At 34.4% G+C, this 21,363-nt stretch overlaps 1 protein-coding gene across 1 annotated transcript in view; it reads right to left on the bottom strand.

The window, feature by feature from the left end:
* The window catches only part of LOC128179865 (U5 small nuclear ribonucleoprotein 200 kDa helicase-like), a 40,976-nt gene that overhangs the window by 6,482 nt on the left and 13,131 nt on the right, over window positions 1-21,363 (bottom strand). The window contains exons 20-32 of the mRNA XM_052847522.1: window positions 6,258-6,362; window positions 5,990-6,092; window positions 5,354-5,685; window positions 4,846-4,926; window positions 4,092-4,282; window positions 3,344-3,641; window positions 3,078-3,148; window positions 2,761-2,861; window positions 2,067-2,240; window positions 1,560-1,720; window positions 1,159-1,257; window positions 594-722; window positions 206-397 (exon numbers count right to left, since the gene is read on the bottom strand). Of these exons, the coding sequence (XP_052703482.1) occupies window positions 206-397; window positions 594-722; window positions 1,159-1,257; window positions 1,560-1,720; window positions 2,067-2,240; window positions 2,761-2,861; window positions 3,078-3,148; window positions 3,344-3,641; window positions 4,092-4,282; window positions 4,846-4,926; window positions 5,354-5,685; window positions 5,990-6,092; window positions 6,258-6,362 (2,037 nt within the window). The remainder of the gene's footprint in view (window positions 1-205; window positions 398-593; window positions 723-1,158; window positions 1,258-1,559; window positions 1,721-2,066; window positions 2,241-2,760; window positions 2,862-3,077; window positions 3,149-3,343; window positions 3,642-4,091; window positions 4,283-4,845; window positions 4,927-5,353; window positions 5,686-5,989; window positions 6,093-6,257; window positions 6,363-21,363) is intronic.

Genomic DNA, 21,363 nt, shown 5'->3' with positions numbered 1-21,363 from the left:
ATATAAGGTTTGTTTGATACAATTTTCTTTACATCTAAGATTTGTTTTTGATCTTTGCTCTATGAAACAAATCCTATCATCTTGCAAGATATCTCGGGTGCACTCTCTCACTCTCTCCTTTCTCTCTCTCTCTTTCATATAAGTGTGTATATATGGTATATGAACTTTTTTTCTGTATCTCTCTCTTCCTTTCTCACTCACTAACCTGTATGTGTAGCTCCAGGGGCACAGGTCTGACATTGGGGTGGAAGTTGAAGAACCCTGTGGGGGTACAGCCAAGCCACTGGGACACGTCCTTGGCATTGGAGATGGAGGAGCTGAGGGCGACCACTCGGATTGTGTGCTCCAAGTGGGCCGACATGTAACGCATACGTGAGCAGATCACCTCCAACACAGGCTGTAATTATAAGACAGAGGACAACATGAAACAGAGAGTAGATATCTGGTGTTCACTATTTAGTTTAGGTATTATAATATTCATCATCAGATTGGCTTGCATGTAATTATTTAATAGAAAGTGGCTACATCATTAAAAATGTGTAAAAATTATCGAATGTCTTGGTTATTGAAATAAGACCTATTGACCTACTGACCCCAACTTCCTGACCAATCAGATGGAGTTCATCCACCACAAAGAGATTGACACTCTGCACATTTTTTCTGACTTTCCAACGTCTTGACAGCACATCCCAGATCTCTGGAGTACTGATGATGATGTTACCCTGTGAAATTACAAACAGTAGAAAGTTACACAAATAAACAATTTCATGTACCGTAATGACAGTTTACAGTAAATTCTGTATATTCCTTATTTTCCACGAGTACTAATTTCGCAATTATTAAATTCTGCTGTTTTGAACCAAATTATGAGATTATTAAATCGCAAGCACTAATTTTCTGTTATATTTCATACAGTTCAAAACTGTCTAATAAATAGAAATGAGATTTAAAATCTGCAAGATCTGCTTCTCACAATTTTATGCGTATATGAATTCCTTGCATTTAATTAGTAATCTACAGTAATATCTTAAGTTCTCTTGCAGACTTTTCCTTCAGATTCTTTTCAATTGAAGTTTTGGCTAAAATATCAAAAGTGCTCTTTTACAGTATGACATTGATAACATTTTTAAGGAATCTCAGCATTGACCTTGACCTTACCTTTGCCAGAAGTTTGAGGTCAGTGCCAGTTTCACCTGTCAAAAGAACCACTTTTTTCCCCAACTGTCCTCCAAATTTGGCCGTCCATTCTGCATACACCTAAAGTAACATCCAAGTTTAATGTGAGATAAAAAAAAAAAATTGAATGGATCTTAAACACATTGGATGTATTTTGTAAAATTATTCTCCCATTAATAGAAACTGCATTAAAATCTTTAAAGGCATAATTGAAAATTTTCTACACTAAGTCTTATTTAAAGAAGGAAAGGAAAAGAGGCGAAATTTCAATCAAATTGCTTAACACAATTTTCTATTAAATATCATAATTCTCAATACCAATTTGATATGTTTCTCCCTGTACAAATTTTAAGATAGTTACAAAACTTTCTTGGGGTTTTTACCTGTTGTGCCAGAGGCTCTAGCGGGGTTACATACACACAGCGCCCATCTGGGTTCTGTGAGAACATCCTCAGGATGGCAAACTCCCCACAGATTGTCTTTCCACTCCCTGTGGGAGCCCCAATAAACACATTCTCATCTGTGTGGTACACAGCATTGAACACTGAAATATAAAATATGTCAATGAAATACAACTGATCAACAGAGTATTTGTACATTATGTATATCACATTTAAACCATTAAAAAAAATTTATTTTAAGTACATTGTACTCCCAAGATACCCTTCATGCATAATCACAGAGTACCTCCAATGAAAATAAGTTTACAATAAATTTAAATGGTCTACTCTTCATTGATAATACATGTATCATACTTCAAACTATCTGACCTGAGAAACCAAAGATTAATTTAATGGACTTCAAATTAAAGAAAAAAATGTTTGTAGTTATCATAAATTTCAAAATCATTAAGAGTAGATGCTTTGCCAATGAGATGGCTTGTAACCTACCCTGGGTCTGGATGGGGTTGAAGAAGGGGAACTTGTCGCTGTAGAGGCTCTCAAAGGCTGGGCTCCTGAGGGCGGAGACAGGAAGTGGCTGGAGGTCCAGGAGCTCGGTGGGTGGGGGGTACTTCTCTGGGAGGATCAGGTGACGGAACGAGACAGGAAGCTGGGTCTCAGCACCTGAAAACAGGAAACAGAACAGAACGTAAGATATTTCTATCCAAGAAAAATTGCACTCTGTTAATTCATTCAAAACTTGCGTTAGGGCCAATTATAGTGGATTGTCAATTTGTCAAAGTTCGGTGGATGTGATATCATGGATTTGTTTGTACATGTATGTTAATGTATAATAAATAAAGACTGCGTTCTATAATTCAGATGGGATGTTAACTTATGGCAAAGGGGTACCCAAGAAATCCACAAAATTTGAGCCCCAATCAATTATAATGATTCCACAGTATTTTGCCTCTGTTTCACTTTAATTTGTAAACTGTTCAGTGCAGGTACTATTGCAAATGCATAAACTGTGTGTATATTTCACACTTAAATTAATAGAACAAGCATAATGTAGAACAGTACACAGCGTATGAGTTACATGTATCAGATTTACTCTTTAGCTGGGTCCGCAGAGCAAGTCAAAAGGTCTGTACACAAGAAATGAGTTACCTTGTGTGAAATTTACACCTGAACAGGGACTTACCTATCCAGCGGTCAGACACGACCCTGATGAAGTACTGGGGAGGAAGTGGCTCAAACACAGGCACAAAGAACTTCACAACATGCTCATCCTGAGCAAATTTGCTGAAATGAAAATGTGGGAGAAATTTTTAATGGCATACATGTGTCCAATATTCTAAACATATATGATATCCTTACATATTTGTGTTCATAAACCATTACACATGGACATGTACATGCATACCATGTACAAAATGAAAACAAAGAATACACTAAATACTCTTCATGGAAGATATTCTGGAAATTTTTGGTTTTGTTATTGTACACTTTAATCCTTACCTTTTGAGCAGGAAATACTCGTGATGTAGAATGACCTCACTGTCCACATCCTCCACCAGGATCCAGAACGCCTGAATAAATCGCATAAACAATGTTAGTAGTGTAATGACCCTACTTTTATTTTGATTTTTCAACATTTCCGACCTTCAATTTTATTAGAACAGTATACTATATGCAAAACTCAAAACCCTCATTAACATGAGGTGTCATATAAAGTATTTAAAGATGGAAATTATTAAGACTTTTAACTGAAATAAATCTCTAACCTCGGAGGTTCCGTGAACTTCCTCGCTCCACTGGAAGTCAGGGGTGATGGTCAGTTCCACTCTCAGTGTAGCCCTTGTGATTGGCTGGACATGCACAGACAGTTCTAGTTTGGGGAACAGATGCACATATTTATGGATAGTTTTTCCACTCTTTGGTACTCGGATGAACTCTCCGATTTCCAGAGGATCAAGGTCATAGAGGCGCTCAAAGGGAAAGTTTTTCTTCTCGATTTTCTTGATGACCTCAATGGGCATCTTCTTATCCTTGAACTGCCTTAGTGGACACATACTCTGCCACCTGGAGAGAGGCACAAAGTTCAACACAATGACATTAAGCTTTGATGAACAATATGAGAGTAATCAAGTTCTAGTATTTAAACAAACTGTACACACGATCATATCTGTAAGTAGGTATTTCTATATTGCAAATTTGACAATGTGTTATGTTTACATGCAAAAAGTACTAGAATTCTGGGTATAAAACATTAAAAATTTACACTCTCAAATGGAGATTGCCATGAATTTTGCAAACCCAATAAGTTCTTCAATTAACTCCAACCTGAATTTTTTTAAAGTTCTGCATTTACAAACATGACTTGTACTAATTAAAAATACTAATAATCTCTGATACAAAAAAGAAATTTAGGAAGAAAAAACTTTCAAGACATGTTTGGAAAAGAATTTAACAGAACCTATTTCTACACAAGTTCCATATCCAACAATTCTGCTCCAATCATAACAGACTTACATGCGCTTGTTGACCATCTTACAGAGGGCGAGGGCCTTATCAGCCAGCTGGGCCCAGCCTCTGTGTAGGACGATCTCAAATATGGCCCTCATCAATCGCCCCGCAGACTGGGTCACAAACACCATGTCGGACATCAGGGCAAATCCCTCCAACTTCAGCTGGGAGATGTAGGCCTGTAGCAGCACATTCACCTGAAACATAGATATCACTTAGTTATCACATAGATATCACAATCCCTGAAAGCCTGGCACTCATGACAACAAGGGTTGTTTTCAGTTGACAATATGAAATGTTAAAATCAGTCATCATTCAGGGTTTTCATTTTTTATCAATTTTGTTTTTATGTTCTCCCCCTATGTCTGTGCTCTTTTGCAATTAATTGCAATAAAAGAGCAAGATTATTGACCTTGCCCAAGTAAGACCAGCATTGAATAGGTGAGAACTAGGACACATAGGGAAAACCATGTAAATAACATACTACAGAAAGTATACAGTCAGGTTCATGTCAGTTAATGAGATTGTTTTTCAAAAGAAAAAACCCTCGCCACTTAAAACTAGCTACAAGTACACGTTAAACATTTAATTCTTTGTTCTGCTGATAGCTTCATGACTGCCATTGACTGCACATTAGGATTTTGCACTAAGAAGCTGTTGTGAACAATCCTCTTTTAGTGATAAAAGTTAGAAGTTTTGAGAGGGAACATTTAAATTTCAGTCTGACTCGACATTCCCAGAAATCCCAATTCCAGTGTACCTTGGCGCTGGGTTCCTCAATGCTCTCTTTGATCGGGATGGGTACCCTCTCCAGTAACTTTAACAACTCCAGCTTCTCCTCCTAAAAAAAAAACATGAACATGTATAATCATACCTGTACAATAAATTCCTGTTTCTTACAGTAACATTAATTTTACATAATTATCTGCCTATCAGTATGGACCAAGTACAGTACATTAACATCTTTCAAGTCAATTTGGTTGGTGTAGGTGAATGTCTAGACAAACTTGATGTACATACATGTAATTTTATTGCTTGGTTCTACAACAAGTTTTATTTTTAACTTTCAAAAGAATTAAGACTTCAAGTGCCAATGACCAAGTAGGACAGACAAACAGACAAAAGAACCCATATTATTCAAAAGAAAAGCTATCGAATTCCCCTCTTGGATTTCCTAACTGGGAAAGAAATATAATATGTCTGCATTACAATATATTGGGTGAAGTGACTCACTCCTTTATGTAAATGGTACATATTAAATGTCTCACCTCTCTGACTGTTAAGTGCTTGAACTCGGATGACAGCGAGAACACTCGGAACAACTCGATCTCGCTGAGCGTAGGCTTCAGCAGCTGGTTGTAGGTAGCGATGGTCTCATTAGTACAGTAGTAGTGACTGGCGATCCGCCCGAGCTCCGTGCTCTGGATCTGACCAGTCTTCTTGTCATATTTGATCAGGTTATTTTTGTCCAAGGTCAAGGCTGCAGTGTGGATCAGGTCTTTACGTCGCTGCTGTAGAAGTGGGTCATCTTTCAGCATGTCATGGCCCACACCGTACAGCGACGGCGCTCGTAACATTCTGATGTACAAATATGTGTATCCTGCAGGAACAAAATAACAGCCATGCAAGTGATCATAAACACCACAAAACATAATAATAAACACCACAAAAATTGTTTTCACTTAACATAAAATACAATGCACAATAATGAAAACATTGATGAACTTTCTTATGTCATAATGATTGTAAAATTATTCATTCTTTGTCACCCTAATTTTTATCAGTATCATGAGTGTAGTTTACAATTATCTACGGTACATATTTCAAAATGTTTCAAAGCGTTCAATATGTAAATGACTAGATTTCTGGTTGCCAGTTTAGAGATCAACCTCCCCCCTCCTTACCCAGCCAGTCCACTGCTTCTTTCACAGACTGTACAGTTCCCAGAACACACTCCGCATTCAAGCAATCCGACATCCGACTGACAAACTGACTCTCAATCGGTAACTGAAAACACAAGACACTTTATAAAGGCTTACTATTCTCTAATGAGTTAATTTTTATTTAAAATAACTGGAATTGAATGTAACTTCTTTTGTGTTTAGGGATGAAGAGATAAAATTGAATTATAAGGAGATCATGTGACTGTCATGTGATTGCCATGTGACCTACCTGCTGGTTCATCAGTGACAGGTAGTACTGTAGCTCGCTGTGATTGGTTATCATGATCCCCTCCCCCTTTGTGTCATATTGGGGTCGCCCAGCTCTTCCAAACATCTGCAAGTCAAAGAAAACAAGAGGCCCATGGGCCATATCGCTCACCTGACCAACAAAGGCCACAATATACATGTAATCATATACTCCAAAGATCATGATTTGAATAATTTTTAATCTACACTACATAAACATGCCTGCACAAAAAATTAAACCTTTCTGGCCAAATGGTTGTTGAGAAACCATGGTGACTGACTAAAAATATGCAGGCCTATAAGTCAAAAAAGAAATTTTTTGTATACATACAATAATTGGGCACAGATTAACCTGTTTGTGGTTATTTCATTGACTGAACAGAAGTATTCTTCCTACAATAATCATCAATTATTGTGATGCCATTCTTCTCTGCGTTGGTTGGCTAGAACAAGGTCAACAAACTAACAATCAAATTAATGGAATTTTATTGATATGCCTTTGTTTGTTACAATATTATATATCTTGCCTCAAGCCATAGTTTGATGTGAACCCTTGAAATTTACTAGGTTGACTGAAACCTTTTACATGTAAAATGTTTTGTTCACAATTTGGCATGATTTGCTTATGAATTTAATTTCTATATATTGATAAAACACAAGGAGACATAAAATCTATTTTAAGAAAACAATTTTATTATGAGACAATAACTAATAATAAATAATGTCTAAAATGAACCTTAAGTAATTAAGCATTTTTTATGTGTACATACATTTCAAAAGTTGTTAGAAATATACAATTTTTTTTTTTTTATATGTTGTACATTCATAAATTAAATGATGGCAATAAATTTGAAATTTGATTTTCATGAGCATAAAGTACAGATATATGCAAGTCATATTTATACAGTTAATCAGTAATACATTTCAACTACATGTATTTAAATACACATTTTTACAAAGCTGAAAAAATTTACAAGTTGAACTCCTTTTTATAACCTTTCTTCGAAAAGGCGAAAACAGAAAGGTTATGAACAGTAAGGGTCTTTATAAAGTCAAAATTATGTAGAGATAATTGTTAATATATGTTTTTAAAAAAGTAATATCAATATGTGTCATTTCTAAGCTGTTACAAAAACAGTCAGTGGTTTATCATCAGAAAATGATCAAAAATATTTTTAAACAGATTTGGATCCATGTACATTTAATATATTATCATTTGAAACAATTGCAGGAAATAATGCACTTTATACATATACATGTAACAATCATCGAGAGTGCTAAATTGATAAGAAAACATGTTAAGAGTTGCCATGGGAAAAGCTACTAGTATTAACTTGTTTAAGAGAAAAAAAAATCATTGTTAGCAATGCATGTATTTATTATTTCTCAATTTAATTTTTCTCAAATTCATTTAATGAAATATAATTTTCTATAAAGTGTAAACTAAGAGTACACTTTGTCAAATAAGCATTCCAGCAATGTGTATGATTGTTAAGCATATTGCTTTTTCTTTAATGATGCATCATATTTAATTTAAAATATGATTCTCTCTCCATGACATAAATGATAGAAAAGGCAGGTTTACCGCACCGTCTACGGGCTGGCCAGTGACCTCCTTTCTTTATACTTACCTGTGTCTTTATGATAAATGGAAGTTATAAATCATGTACAAAAATAATAGTGCGTTTAGTATGTTTAAAATAAATACATGCATTTACAGTAATTAAAATCATTTAGCAAAATATAATTTTCCTTATGAATAATTAAACCCAGTATTACCAGTTATTATTTACAGAGAAATGAATTGGTACATATAATATAAAAATCTGTCAACAGAAAAATATCCCAACAGAAAAAGAAAAGAAATACTACTAGAGAGGTCTCTAATTTTTTGCTCCAATATTTCTTTTCTTATATCAGTATAAAACACGAGTACATCTGCTATGCACCCACATGATGAAAGGATTGCATGTACCGGTATACAATATACAGTCGATATAAATGAATATAAAACAATTTTGAAAAATAACAATTGAAAACATATTCGTGAATACATCTACTGTATTGTAAGACACCAACCATTGCTTGATATAGCTGGACTAATAATAAAATATCATCAAGTTAAAAAATATGGTCTAATTATTCACTTTGGATGCAAACATTATTGCTGTGACATCTATATTATGAGTACAAGGTTTATCAAAGCTTTTGCAAAAATTGAAAAATGACAGAAGGAATATATTAGAATATAACATCAGTATACAATTCTTTATACAATAATCAAGTACAGATGATTCTTTTGAATTACTATGTCTTTCTTTCCTGCAATAGTTTGTCAAGCTGCACATGCTGGCTTTAAGAAGGAAAGCTTTGATTTTGTAAATCAAATGTAAATTCATGAACAGTCCAGTTGTCATATTCACGGTTCACTCGCCTGTGATTCAGCTATTGTCAATTTTTTTTATTCTTGTTGATTAATTAATGACTTAAAATAATAAGCATACAATGAAGAGACATAGAATTAGATGACCCAATAATACACAAGAACATGCCAATTGAATTAAGATAATGAAGTAAATAAAATAATCACTACAGATTACCGATGTAAATAATTACTTAATATATTTATATAGCATAGGAATTCAACTGACTTTCATATTGTCATATTTTTCATATAGGAGGGGGCTCAGAATACTCCTCAATCTTCAGAAACAATGTACTAAATATTCCTCCATATTGAGGAAAAGTTGTATAATAACTCCTTTCCCCTCGACCATTCAATACATGATTTTGACACAAGCAAATGGTTGGTGTCTTAAAATACTTAAATTTATAGTCCATTTGTCACCTTTTTAAGGTGACAAATGTGATGAGGGAGGGGGCATTATTTTCGCAGCTCCCTCCGACAAATTTTTACTTTCGTGCCCCTTTCTTTTAGAAAACTATTAAATCATTCAAAAGCACAGTAAATCATTTTATGATCAGACCAGTATGCTTCAATTACGTCTGTTACACATGGTGATATGTTTGTAAAAATCAAGTCAAGCTGAGAACCAGTATCATGTGTAGCCTTTGTAACAATTTGTTTACATTGAAAACATTTCTCTAAAAACATTAAAAAGTCAAAATGCCCAGCAAACAAGTCACAATTGAAATCTCCTAAAAGCAGAAAATCCTTCTGGTTGTCAATTAAAGGTTTTAGATGCATGTCTACATATTGCTTAAAATTTCCCAAAGAACAAGATGGGTATTTATAAATTACGATGACCTTTACATATCTACTTTGACTTAAATGCACATTTGCACTGATGAATTCCACTGAGCCATTGTTAAACTTTGAGATACATGTTACTGTGTAGTCATTTTTCACGTACAGTGCTGTTCCATGATATGGACGTCTATTAAAATGACTTGTAACTTCATTGTTAAATATTGCTGTGTAGCCCTGTAGTTGAAAATTGTGTAATTCATCCACATCACATAGTCTTGTCTCTGAAAAACCAACTACATCTGATGCGAGAATATTTGGCTCGCTTTTTACTTGTGGAAAGTGTTTATGAAGTGATCTACTATTGTTGAAAGCAACTTTAAAACAATTAGAATTGACCTGGTATAATGGGATGTAACAAAGTTGCAATGGTGCCTCTTTTTTCAGTCTTTCCATTTCCTCAAGCACTTTTTCATCCATAGCTAATGCCTGCTTGTTGAAGTTTAGGATATGTAGATGATTTACTGACCGTACACGACTTAAAGCCACATAATGAATGTGTGGAATTTTCCTTACTTTAGTTTGAGACAAGTCAATTACAATTTCATCAACAGTACAACCTTGAGCTTTATGAACTGTCTTTCCAGCAGCAGGTCTCAATGGAAATTGAATTCTTTGGAAAGTATTATGATTCAATACAAAAGACCGTTGAACTTCAAAAATAGGTGTCCATTCATTATTTATTCCATCATGAAACAAATGTTTGTATTTTTTGCGAGTTGACTTTCCAACAGCTGAATCAAAAAATTTTACCCAAACTATGCTTGGTCTTGATATGCCTTCCATTCTGCTTTCAATCAACTGAACCTTGCATGATGACCCATTTGTTAACCCATCTGAGACATCTACATTAACTGTAATATCATATATCATCCCAACAGCAAGAATCAAAATTTGCATTAAATTGGCAGTTTTGCTAACATCATCTTCTTTCAATAAAGACCTAAGAAGCTTTTGTTTTACTTCCTTTGAGTAGTCTTTGATAACAGTATCTACCGATTTTACTGTGACCTTTTCTCCTTCAAGTGTTTCAATCAACTGATTGTTGTATGCATCTACTTTAGAGTTCTGAGTAAAAAGATGGGGAGCATGGTGGGGATAATTGTCACATGTTTCTGTTATCATGCATCTTTGTATTACATGTTTGTCTTCTGATGTTAGTTCATTGTAACGAAGGCGATTTAGCAGTTGGGCAAACTCAAGATCATCTTTCTGGCGCATTATTTCATCCAATTCAAACACACAAAAGTGTTCCTTCCAAAGATTGTTCGCAAGAGCTTGGGCATCATGCTTTAAATCCTGAAAGATCCAACTGTCCATCACTGGTTTGAGTTGAAAAAAATCACCAACAGTTATTATACCTACACCCCCAAAAGGTTTTTTGATGCCTGTAAGAAGTTGTAAGCGACTGTCAATAAGAGCTAAAGACCTATTGCCTACCATTGATATTTCATCAATAATTATCAATTTTAGATTTCTGTATTTTGTACGAAAAGTGTTCAATTCATCACAATGCAAGCTTTGTTGGCTTTGATTAATTTTTTGATGAAAAGCAGATGCTATGGTTGATCCTCCAATATTATATGCTGCTTTTCCTGTGTAGGCACATAGAAGTATTCTCACATCATCTGGATTTTCACCTTCTGTGGAACATAGATATCGGTGCAAAGCTTGATAAAGTGCTCTTATCAACACAGATTTGCCAACACCTGCACCTCCAGATAAGAAAGAATACATAGGCTCTTTTTTAGTTTTAACCCATAGCAACACATGGTTGAAAAATTCCCTTTGCTTCACATTCAGGTTTTCTAGAAGTTTCAAATATTCATCATCAGGCAATCTTACAGAACTTTCCTCTGTAATCTGTCTTGAGGAAATGCCAACATCTGCTCCAATATCATATATTCTTTGTTCAACAGGTCTTTCAGGATTAAACTGCACAAAGTTTTCAGATTCCAAAGATCCCTCAATTTCATCTTCTGCCTCTGTCTGCTGGGCATTAGGTGCCAATTCATCAAAAGCATTTTCAAATTCCTCATTTGCCATCTGCAAAGCTGCATCAAGCTGTTCAGCATTGAATTCATATTCCTTGATTTTGTGTGTCAGAAAAAACTTTTTAAGATTAAACGACTTCTCAAAAGTGTCAGTTCCACATAGCAGATCAATTGATTCATTTCTCCATGGCAAAAACAACATTAACTTTTCCCTGAAGTAATTTTCGGCATCTGTTTTAAGACTAAACCGAACATATCTAATCACTCTAGGTACCTTGCGACGCCTGATGGCAATGCCATTTTTCAGAGTAACAAGTGTATCACTTTCACTAAAGTCAACATCTGATTCATCATTCTCATCACACTCATTTTCATCATCATTTATCTCTGTTTCATTGAAAGCATTTCCACTTTCTTTTGGGAAAACTACATCAAGCTGTGATACATAATCAGCTAAGCACCAGTTTTCTAGTTGTCTGGGTCGTTTTGCATACCTTTTAATGGCATTACTGCATTCGACATCGGTAGAATTTGGTGTCAACTTTTCCAATTCAGAATCTGTTTTGATGAGAATTACTCTATCATCAGAAGGACTTGTGTTGATAAATACAACATCTCTTGATGCTTTTGTCAGAGGCATTTGCAACACTAAGTATGCAGCTTCTTGTGCTCCAACTTCCACGCTGTTGAGAAAATGGTTTCCAATATGCCGCACTTGTCGTTTTATGTCAAGATTTCCTTCTCTGGCTTCTTTTGCAGCTCTGTTTAGTAAATCACTCATTCCTCTTTGAGATTTACTTATATATGAGACAATATACATTGCACAGGCATATGGGTCCAATATGAATTGCATGTCAATGTTAGCTTTCCAAGCATTTAGAACAACACTGTTGTAGGAGTTGACTCTCATATCACATGGTTTTCTTTTTAGAAAAACCTTTGGACCTCTTAGAGAACTTCTAATGCATTTGATGTAATCTTCCTTGGATATTTTTAACACTGTCTCTAGGAGTTCCTTGTATGATAAATCACAGTCATTTTTCAAATCATTTAATTTTTTTTGAACTTCATTATACATTTTTTTATACTTGTCAACATCTGACTCTAAAGGCTCCAGAATCATAGTTTCCTCAAGCGGAGGTAAAGGAAATCCAAATCTGCAAACAGATTTACCTCCTTTTTTGCATGTATGTGAATGTTTATGCACTTGTAATCCTGTTAATTCATCATCTTCATTCTTTTCACATTTCAAGTAATGATCAACAAAATGCACCATCTCTTTTTCACTATTTTCTTGGTATTTTGGTGCATCTTCAACCCAAACAATCATATGAACATGAGGAGACCCTCTCTGTTGAAATTCAATTCTATAAAAAAAGTCTTTCACAATGCCTATTGGATGATGGTCACTCCTCAAAACAGAATTCAAAAATACCCGAAACCTATGATCAAAGTATCTTGTGCAGGTGATAGGGTCCTTTTGTACCAATTTGGATTTTTCATTCCATGTAGTATCATTAATTTCCTCATCTGTATATTCTTTTCCATCATTTAAGATACCAAGTGCTCTAATGAGATCATTCCATTTTGTATCTGCAGCAGAAAAAGACATGAACCATGTTGGTAAGCCTAGCTGTCTGATCATAGCAAATACATCCTTTTTTCTAGTTTCAAGGTATGCAGGTGAATTTCTCAACTGTCTAAACACAAAGAAACCTTCATCGTGTCTTACTATGCTATTCACATGTTCAAGGTTTTTTATTTCATTTGCTGTAATAAGTTTTCCTTTGGTTTTGCATTTTCTAAGAGCCAAGTTACATTTATCAGTAATCTGTTTCGTTTGAATTTTTTTGAGCTTGAAGAACAAGTTTGGAACTGACTGGGCAGCACGCCTATCTCTACTTCTCAATTCCCACTTAGCTATATCTGCATATGAGACATGAACTGCTCTTTCATCATCAGTAAGTCTTCCTTTTCCACAAAATATTGTTGGAAACGATAAGTATTCTGCATTTTGATCTTGATATAAACTAAGAGGACGCTGTCCTTCTCCTGGTGCAAATGTATATATCTGATTCATATCTCTCGAGGCATCTTCTAATAAAGTATCACAGTTGCCATCTCTACCAACTCCATCTACTTCACAAAAATCATCATACTCAGTATCTTTCTCAGAATCGTCATCAGTATTCTGATTTTTCCTACCTTGTGTTTCTACAAATTCTTGAACAATTTCATTTGCTGAAGATGTGATTTCTTGAAACCAACTTTCATCAACATTAATGTTTGCATTCCTGTAGAAGTCACTATTGTTCATTAACCAGTGTAATGCCATGAGTACTTTTGTGGGTCTTACATTTTCCTGATAATCACATTTTTGATAACACAGCCTCTTCTTTAGCTTGACAGGAACTGTGATATGTTCATCCATTTTTCTAGGAAGACTATTCACAGTTGGTTGAACATCAACTGGAACATTCACAATATTTCCTTTCACTGAATACTGTCCACCTCTCGGCAATTCTCTTATTTGCATGAAAGGAATTCTTAGTGACACAAGTCTTTCTTCCAATGGAAACAAATTTAATTCCTTTGGCTTAGATGGCCAACTCATGCCATTTAGAACAGATAGCTTTGGAATCTTATTTTCTCGTATTGATGAATAGCAGGTATTGCAAATCCATTCTGTACTTTCAGCAGATGTTGTGTTTGTAAGATATTTACTTTTACTTGCGCTATCCAGTTTTGTGTTATCTACATTTAAAACACTTTCTCTGAACCAAGTTTGATGACAGCATGAACAAACGAAAATGGGACCATGTTTAATCTGTTTATGAAAACTCTGAATGCAGTTCTGGAGATGCATTCCAAACATTCTTTGTTTATTTTGTTCACTTTCTTTTTTACGGTACTCTTTATTCAACCTTTTTTCTTGTCTTTTTTCTCTATCACATAGCCTTTCATTTAGTCTAAAGACATTGTCACTTCTTTGTGATTGCTTTTTTAACCTTTCTTTTTCAAGAGCTAGTGGTCTTTCTCTGTATCTTCTTTTTGAAATTCTATTTTTTTCACGTTCCTTCTGATTTATTTCATAACTTTGTCTTCTAAGCTTCTTTGCAGACTTATCTTTTTCTCTTTCTTTCTTTCTTACTTCATCATTTTGCCTTTTCAATTTTCTTGCAATTGTTTCCCTTTCATTTTCTTTCTCTTTCACTTTAACACTTTGTCGTTTTAATTTTCTAGCATCTCTATCACATTCTTTTTCTTTCTCTCTAACTTCAACATGTTGCCTTTTCAATTTTCTTGCAGTTGTTTCCCTTTCATTTTCTTTCTCTCTAACTTCAACATATTGCCTTTTCAATTTTCTTGCAGTTGTTTCCCTTTCATTTTCTTTATCTTTAACTTTAACATGTTGCCTTTTCAATTTTCTTGCAATTGTTTCCCTTTCATTTTCTTTCTCTTTCACTTTAACACTTTGTCGTTTTAATTTTCTAGCATCTCTATCACATTCTTTTTCTTTCTCTCTAACTTCAACATGTTGCCTTTTCAATTTTCTTGCAATTGTTTCCCTTTCATTTTCTTTTTCTTTAACTTTAACATGTTGCCTTTTCAATTTTCTTGCAATTGTTTCCCTTTCATTTTCTTTCTCCTTCACTTTAACATGTTGCCTTTTCAATTTTCTTGCAATTGTGTCCCTTTCATTTTCTTTCTCTTTCACTTTAACACTTTGTCGTTTTATTTTTTTAGCATCTCTATCACATTCTTTTTCTTTCTCTCTAACTTCAACACGTTGCCTTTTCAATTTTCTTGACAACATTTCCTTGTTTCTTTCAAGTTGTTTGAATTGTTCATTTTGTCTCTTTTTCTTCATGTAATCCCTCATATAGCTTTTTCTGTCTTGTTCCTTGTCTACTAAATTTGTCACTGGTTGCTTTTCATCCATTCTATAAAACCTTTTCTGAAAAGGATCTTTTTCTGGGAAGCTATGGCACAATGTTGCAATTGAGATGGGTAAAATTTCAAATTGCATTGAAAAATCAATATGCATACTACTATACATATTGTACAAATAAGAGACCAAATCATCAATATTCCTGTTGAACACTAGTAAAGATTTACCTTCAAAGGATGACATACCATCACTGTCATGACAATGCGAGTCAAAGAAGTAGTACTCATTGTTGGACACTTTATATATCGCAGAACAAATAGACCCAATCATTATCATTAGGTACCTTGAAATTTGGAATGATTCTTCCAAAGCTTGATGCAAACTTTTTACTTGGCTGTTTTGCTCTTCAGAGACTACCAATCCCCAAATGCTATTAAATTTCTGAATAACATGATGATTTTCTCCTAATGTTATGTTAAGAGGTAGTTCATCAAAAGAGAGAAACTTGTTCAAAAATTTTCCTTTTCCTTGCAAACTTTTCACAACTTTAACATAAAGCTGGTCTCCTGATATTAATGTCTTATCTATAAATTCAGATGTAAATGAAAATCCTTCATAACATTTCACTAGCATTGTAAGAGCATTGCAGGTGCACTGACTTCCTCTTGAAAATAAAGAAAATCTATCATCTCCTTGATGAAATGAGCCAAATATCATTTTCATAGCACAAACTTGCTTCTCTTCATTTATGTAACTGAGTGAAAATTTCAGACTAGCACATTTCTTCGAACCCAAAGGCAAATCTGCAATGTTACTGGCGCCCGAAGGCAAATCTGCAATGTTACTGGCGCCCGAGGGCAAATTGGCAATGTTACTGGCGCCCGAAGGCAAATTTGCAATGTTACTGGCGCCCGAAGGCAAACTATGTACTCTTTTTAATGAGGCAGTATCCCCCAGGTCAAACTGGCTCCTGTTTTTTACGTGGCCAGGTTCCACGAGTCTTACAGGTTCGTCAAATGTAACGTCATTTGTTTGGTCTAACTGGCTCCTGTTTTTTACGTGGCCAAGTTCCACGAGTCTATGGTCATTACTGCTGGCATGACTCTGGTTGCCCATCTTCACCAACGACCGCCGCCAACTCTTCTTCCGAGGCATTGTGTCTAGAATATAAACAATTTCACCCAATGCATTCTCTAAATATGACTTTAGCGTTTACTTTGGAATCATTAGAATTCGTGGTGACTCAATTTTGTGGTATTTGTGGGTAGCCCTCGTTAAAGAATTTACATTCTCAACGAAAACTAATTATAAAAGATTTAGTTTACCTACTGAAACTGAAAACTGACGCATCCAAGAAGTTACATTCCCACGAATAAGCAAAAAACCCATAATCCACGGAAATTGGCCCCCACGAAATTAAATGATTCCACAGTAACTAAAACAGTGCAATGGTGTAAAAAAAAGAAAAGAAAAGAGATGTTTGTAAAACACCTATTGATATGACCCCCCTCTGGACAACTTGGCATAAAAATTGTCAATAGCTAGTACCATATAAAAGCTTGACCTAAATATTCTTTATAAATCTGTGTACCAAATTTTATTCTAAATGTGAGTAACCTTTCTAGAGATAATTTGTTTGTTTAATGGACTTAAAAGTCAACTTAATCAAATGATGTGGTCTATTCTATTAATTAAACAAGATGTAATTATAATCAGGCGATAATAAAGTCTCCCAAACGAACGAGACCATCATTTGGGGTAGGGATGACCCATATGGGTCAAACTTTACAAACAAAGTGATTTAATACTTAATTAATTCTATTTCTAAAATTTCATCATGTTCCCCATGTGTCACTCACTGTATAACTGGTGAATCAACATGACGTTAAGGAACAAGAATATATATGATTTATGGGAGGGGGATCTCAACTGTTTTCAAGATATTTGGGCACTTCCTCTTTGAGGGGGGTCAGGACACAGAACCACCCCCAGGGCCCATGACCTATATTCCATTTGATGCCTCTTAACATGAACAAGAATATATATGGCTTAGGGATGGCAATCGTATCAGTTTTCAAGATGTTTGGGCACTCCTTGTTCACAGGACGGGACTTCCTGTTTTAGGGGGGGTCAGGACCACCCCTGGGGCCCATAACCTACATGCCATTTGATGCCCCTTAGCACAAGAAACAAGAATATATATGGTTTAGGGGCAAAGATATCAACTGTTTTTGATATATTTGGGCACTTCCTGTTCGAGGGGGGTCAGGACCATCTCCCAAGGCCCCATGACCTACATACTATTTGATGCCCCTTAACAAAAGGAACAAGAATATATATGGTTTACGGGTCAGGATTCTAACAGTTTTTGAGATATATGGTCATTTCCAATTCCTGGGGATGGCGATGTCCCTAAGATCTAATAAACACTACACATTGCCTGTAACAGTCAATATATGATTCTGAAAAGCCAACGTTATTGTCTCTGTCCATTTTCAAGTTATTATCATGTACAATAGTCTAAATTTTTCCCATAGGGTTCAATATTAGACCCCCCCTTTTGACCCCCTAAAACGTGGTTGGCCAACCCCAAATAAAAAAAATCAAACCAGGGTGCAACTAGATATGCAGGCTCATCATATCCTATAGCTTTAGGAATGTATTTCTAATGGTCATGTGAATTTTGAGAGTCAGTCGTAGAGTTATAACAAGATACATGGCTTGCAACTCTAGCTTGTGCCCTGTTTTTGTTTCCATAGATTCAATGTACCAGTAAAAATCTTTCAATGAAATTAATGTTAAAACGGGCTTGGCCCCTCATGGCCCGTGAAAATTAATTAAGGTACCTCACTACACCTACACTTATACTTTTTGAGACACTACGTCACAAGATGGCGATTTAAATGTTTTGTTAAACTGTTTAAATCGTTCGATTGGGTTGTATATCGTCGTAGCTAAGTGGCTAAAGTATTAGGCTTCTGAACCGCAGATCATGAGTTCGAATCCGCCTGGAGCTTTTGTTCATGTTAACTTAATTAAATTTTTGAAAATGTAATTTTTCATCCAAAATTGCACATTTTTTTGCCTATTAGACTTAAATACTTCTTATCCATTATGATATCTATCATAATCAAGTAATTGTCTGCTGATTGGAGAAAATATTTCACAGTGTAGTGAGCCACCTTAAATGCACCAATATATCTACATAATGTGTGTATGCAAGTGGTGTAAATTCAGTTTAAAATCATTTACTACATAGGGAAATCAAATACAATTAAAAGTGATTAATTAATTAAATAATCAAAACATTTAATTGAATAAAAAAAATTTTCTGAACAAAATTTTGTGTTGTTTTTAAAAACATTTATTCAAAAATAATAATATATACATATACAACCTTATGTACTTGACCTGATTTGTATAAAAGAAAAGATTTCCTGAGTCACGTTTTTATTATTTGGATCTTCATCATCCGTTGTACATGACGCCGCCATTTCACCTCCTACTAACAAGCTGTATTAATTTTTTTCATTTTTATTATTTTTCTCTAAATAATTGATTAGGAAAATCTTAATCGATGGACATCGGGAGACATTTAGTGACCAATTTTTGATTGTCTGTGATAATCGGGCCATCACTATTATTCTGTAGAATTAGTCAACTCTAACCAACTAGTTACTGGCCTAAAATCAAATCAGTAATAATTTGTAGAAATTCTTTAAAACATACCACTAACTGTTTATTTTCATTAAAATACTGGTAATGATTGTCAATTGGTTTCTTTTTATTAAAGTGACAATTCATTATGATGACATATCTCAATATCAAGTCAATTTATATTTTGTTGAAAATTCTAGTATTATCCATTTCCAAATTAAAATTCTAAAACCCAAAATGCTGACGATATTTAATTTAATACATGTACCAATGATTATAAAATCTCAAATCGATTATCATATATCAGTGACCTTTCCTACTGATCATAAATTACAAATTGATTAAAAAGTCTGTCCCAAGATACTTATGCTGCATATTTGAACGATTTTTAGTAAAAATACACATACAAGTACCTGTGACAGAAATGTAATTAAAATTGATGAAATTCCCAAGATAACTTCATACACACATTATCATTTTTCCCTCGTAAAAATTCACAGGAACAAAAACATATTTCCTACGGAGATTTATAATGGGGAATGTTGACACCTTTTCTCCATTCGGAAGTACTGGGGACACCTCGCACAATTTTTCAACATTATCATCTGGGCGTCTTCATCTCCTTGGCAATGGAAAAACCCGTATACTTTTTATTTTTAGCTGTGTATCTTATACCCGACAAGCTAGAAGGGGGCGTTTCAAAGAGGAAATATTGGGATTTTTTCATACTATTGAATGAACATCGTTTGAACCAAGAGGTATTTATAAATATCAAACAATTTAAGGAATTATGTGGCATTAATATCTTGGGACAGACTATAGTGACAATACTTGTCTGTATACACGCTATACATAATATGAGGACAAATTAAAAATTGATTCCTTTTATGTACTTTTACAAACCTATTAAAATAACCCCTACTAAATAACTGTTGTTTTTTTGCTTTTTAAAAGAGATTGTCTATAAGACTATATTCAATCTATATTAACAACTGATTAAGATTAATTTTTTTAAACATCTGTAAACATTGATTTTGTTTAGCTTAATTTCCCAGTATGATAAACAAAAAAGAATAGTCTGTAACTTTTAGCATGACTTATCATTTGCAAGAGAGAAAATTAAAGAAGACAAACATGCATCTACCTATCTACTGTATATCATGAAAAATGTGGAGTACATCAAACGAATAAATTATTAATGCTGACCAAATAAGTTCGGTAATCAGGTATTCAGTTTTTAAAATTTTAAATGCACTGTCTTCAGCTAAAAGTCCCCCTTTTTTAATATTGAAAAATACAACAAAAAGTCACCAAACGCTTTGTAAAATTTTGTATCGGTAAACTTCCGAAGTTTTTTTTCCCCAATAGTAGAAATATGTCTCTGCAAGAATGCAACTCTTGTTCAATGGCAGAATAAAAAACATAAATTTAAGTATCGATATCAGAAAACATAAAAACAAACATCGTAGATTAAAGCAGCTTCAAACTCACGATTATGCAAACCCGGCACGTTTTAAAACATAAGCACAAACAATGCAACAAATAAATTATTCATCGTCTATCGATATAATATATATGATAACTTAATGCATAAGTCGGTCACTTTGATGCCATTCGATCACTTTACCTGAACAGAACCTGAAAAATTATGAAGCTAAATCAAATGTAATCGTCAAACTTAGGAGACAAGCACACACTTTCAACTTGGCAATATGGCTGCCAACTGCAAAATTGGTTTCCGGAATACCGAGCCCGATTTCTTTAAGTTCAAATAAACGCGTCTTAAATATCAACCCTCTATATCCCCGGCAATAGTGATTTTCACAGTCTTGTATCGATCTACACTAAATAAAGATGCTTTCACATTAGTTTTAACTTCACTGACCAAATGGTTCTTGAGAAGAAGATTTTTGAAGATTTCCTCTATATGTTACAATGTAAAATTTGACCCTCAATCATGGCCCCACCCTACCCCTGAGGAATGTCAGACATGTCGGTCCCAGGACACCTCGACCAAGACAGGTCGGCCCAAAATTTGAGACACCTCGGCTCACATAAAAGACATCTCGGTTCAAGCAAAATTAATACAAAAATATTTGATTTAAAAATATGTTTTTATTTTATTAACATATCTATTTTATCAAAATATTACATATCAAACACTTGTAAAAGAAATTGAATTAATAAAAAAAAATGAGACCATTAAGTTCTAATTGTTAAGCAAACAAGAAAGTAAAATTAAGAAAATGACGACAATTTCGACAATGACGCTAATAGT

Source organism: Crassostrea angulata, chromosome 4 (genome assembly GCF_025612915.1).
Source record: "Crassostrea angulata isolate pt1a10 chromosome 4, ASM2561291v2, whole genome shotgun sequence".
Classification (NCBI taxonomy): Eukaryota; Metazoa; Mollusca; class Bivalvia; order Ostreida; family Ostreidae; genus Magallana; species Magallana angulata.
This window is presented reverse-complemented; position numbering and strand designations above follow the sequence as displayed.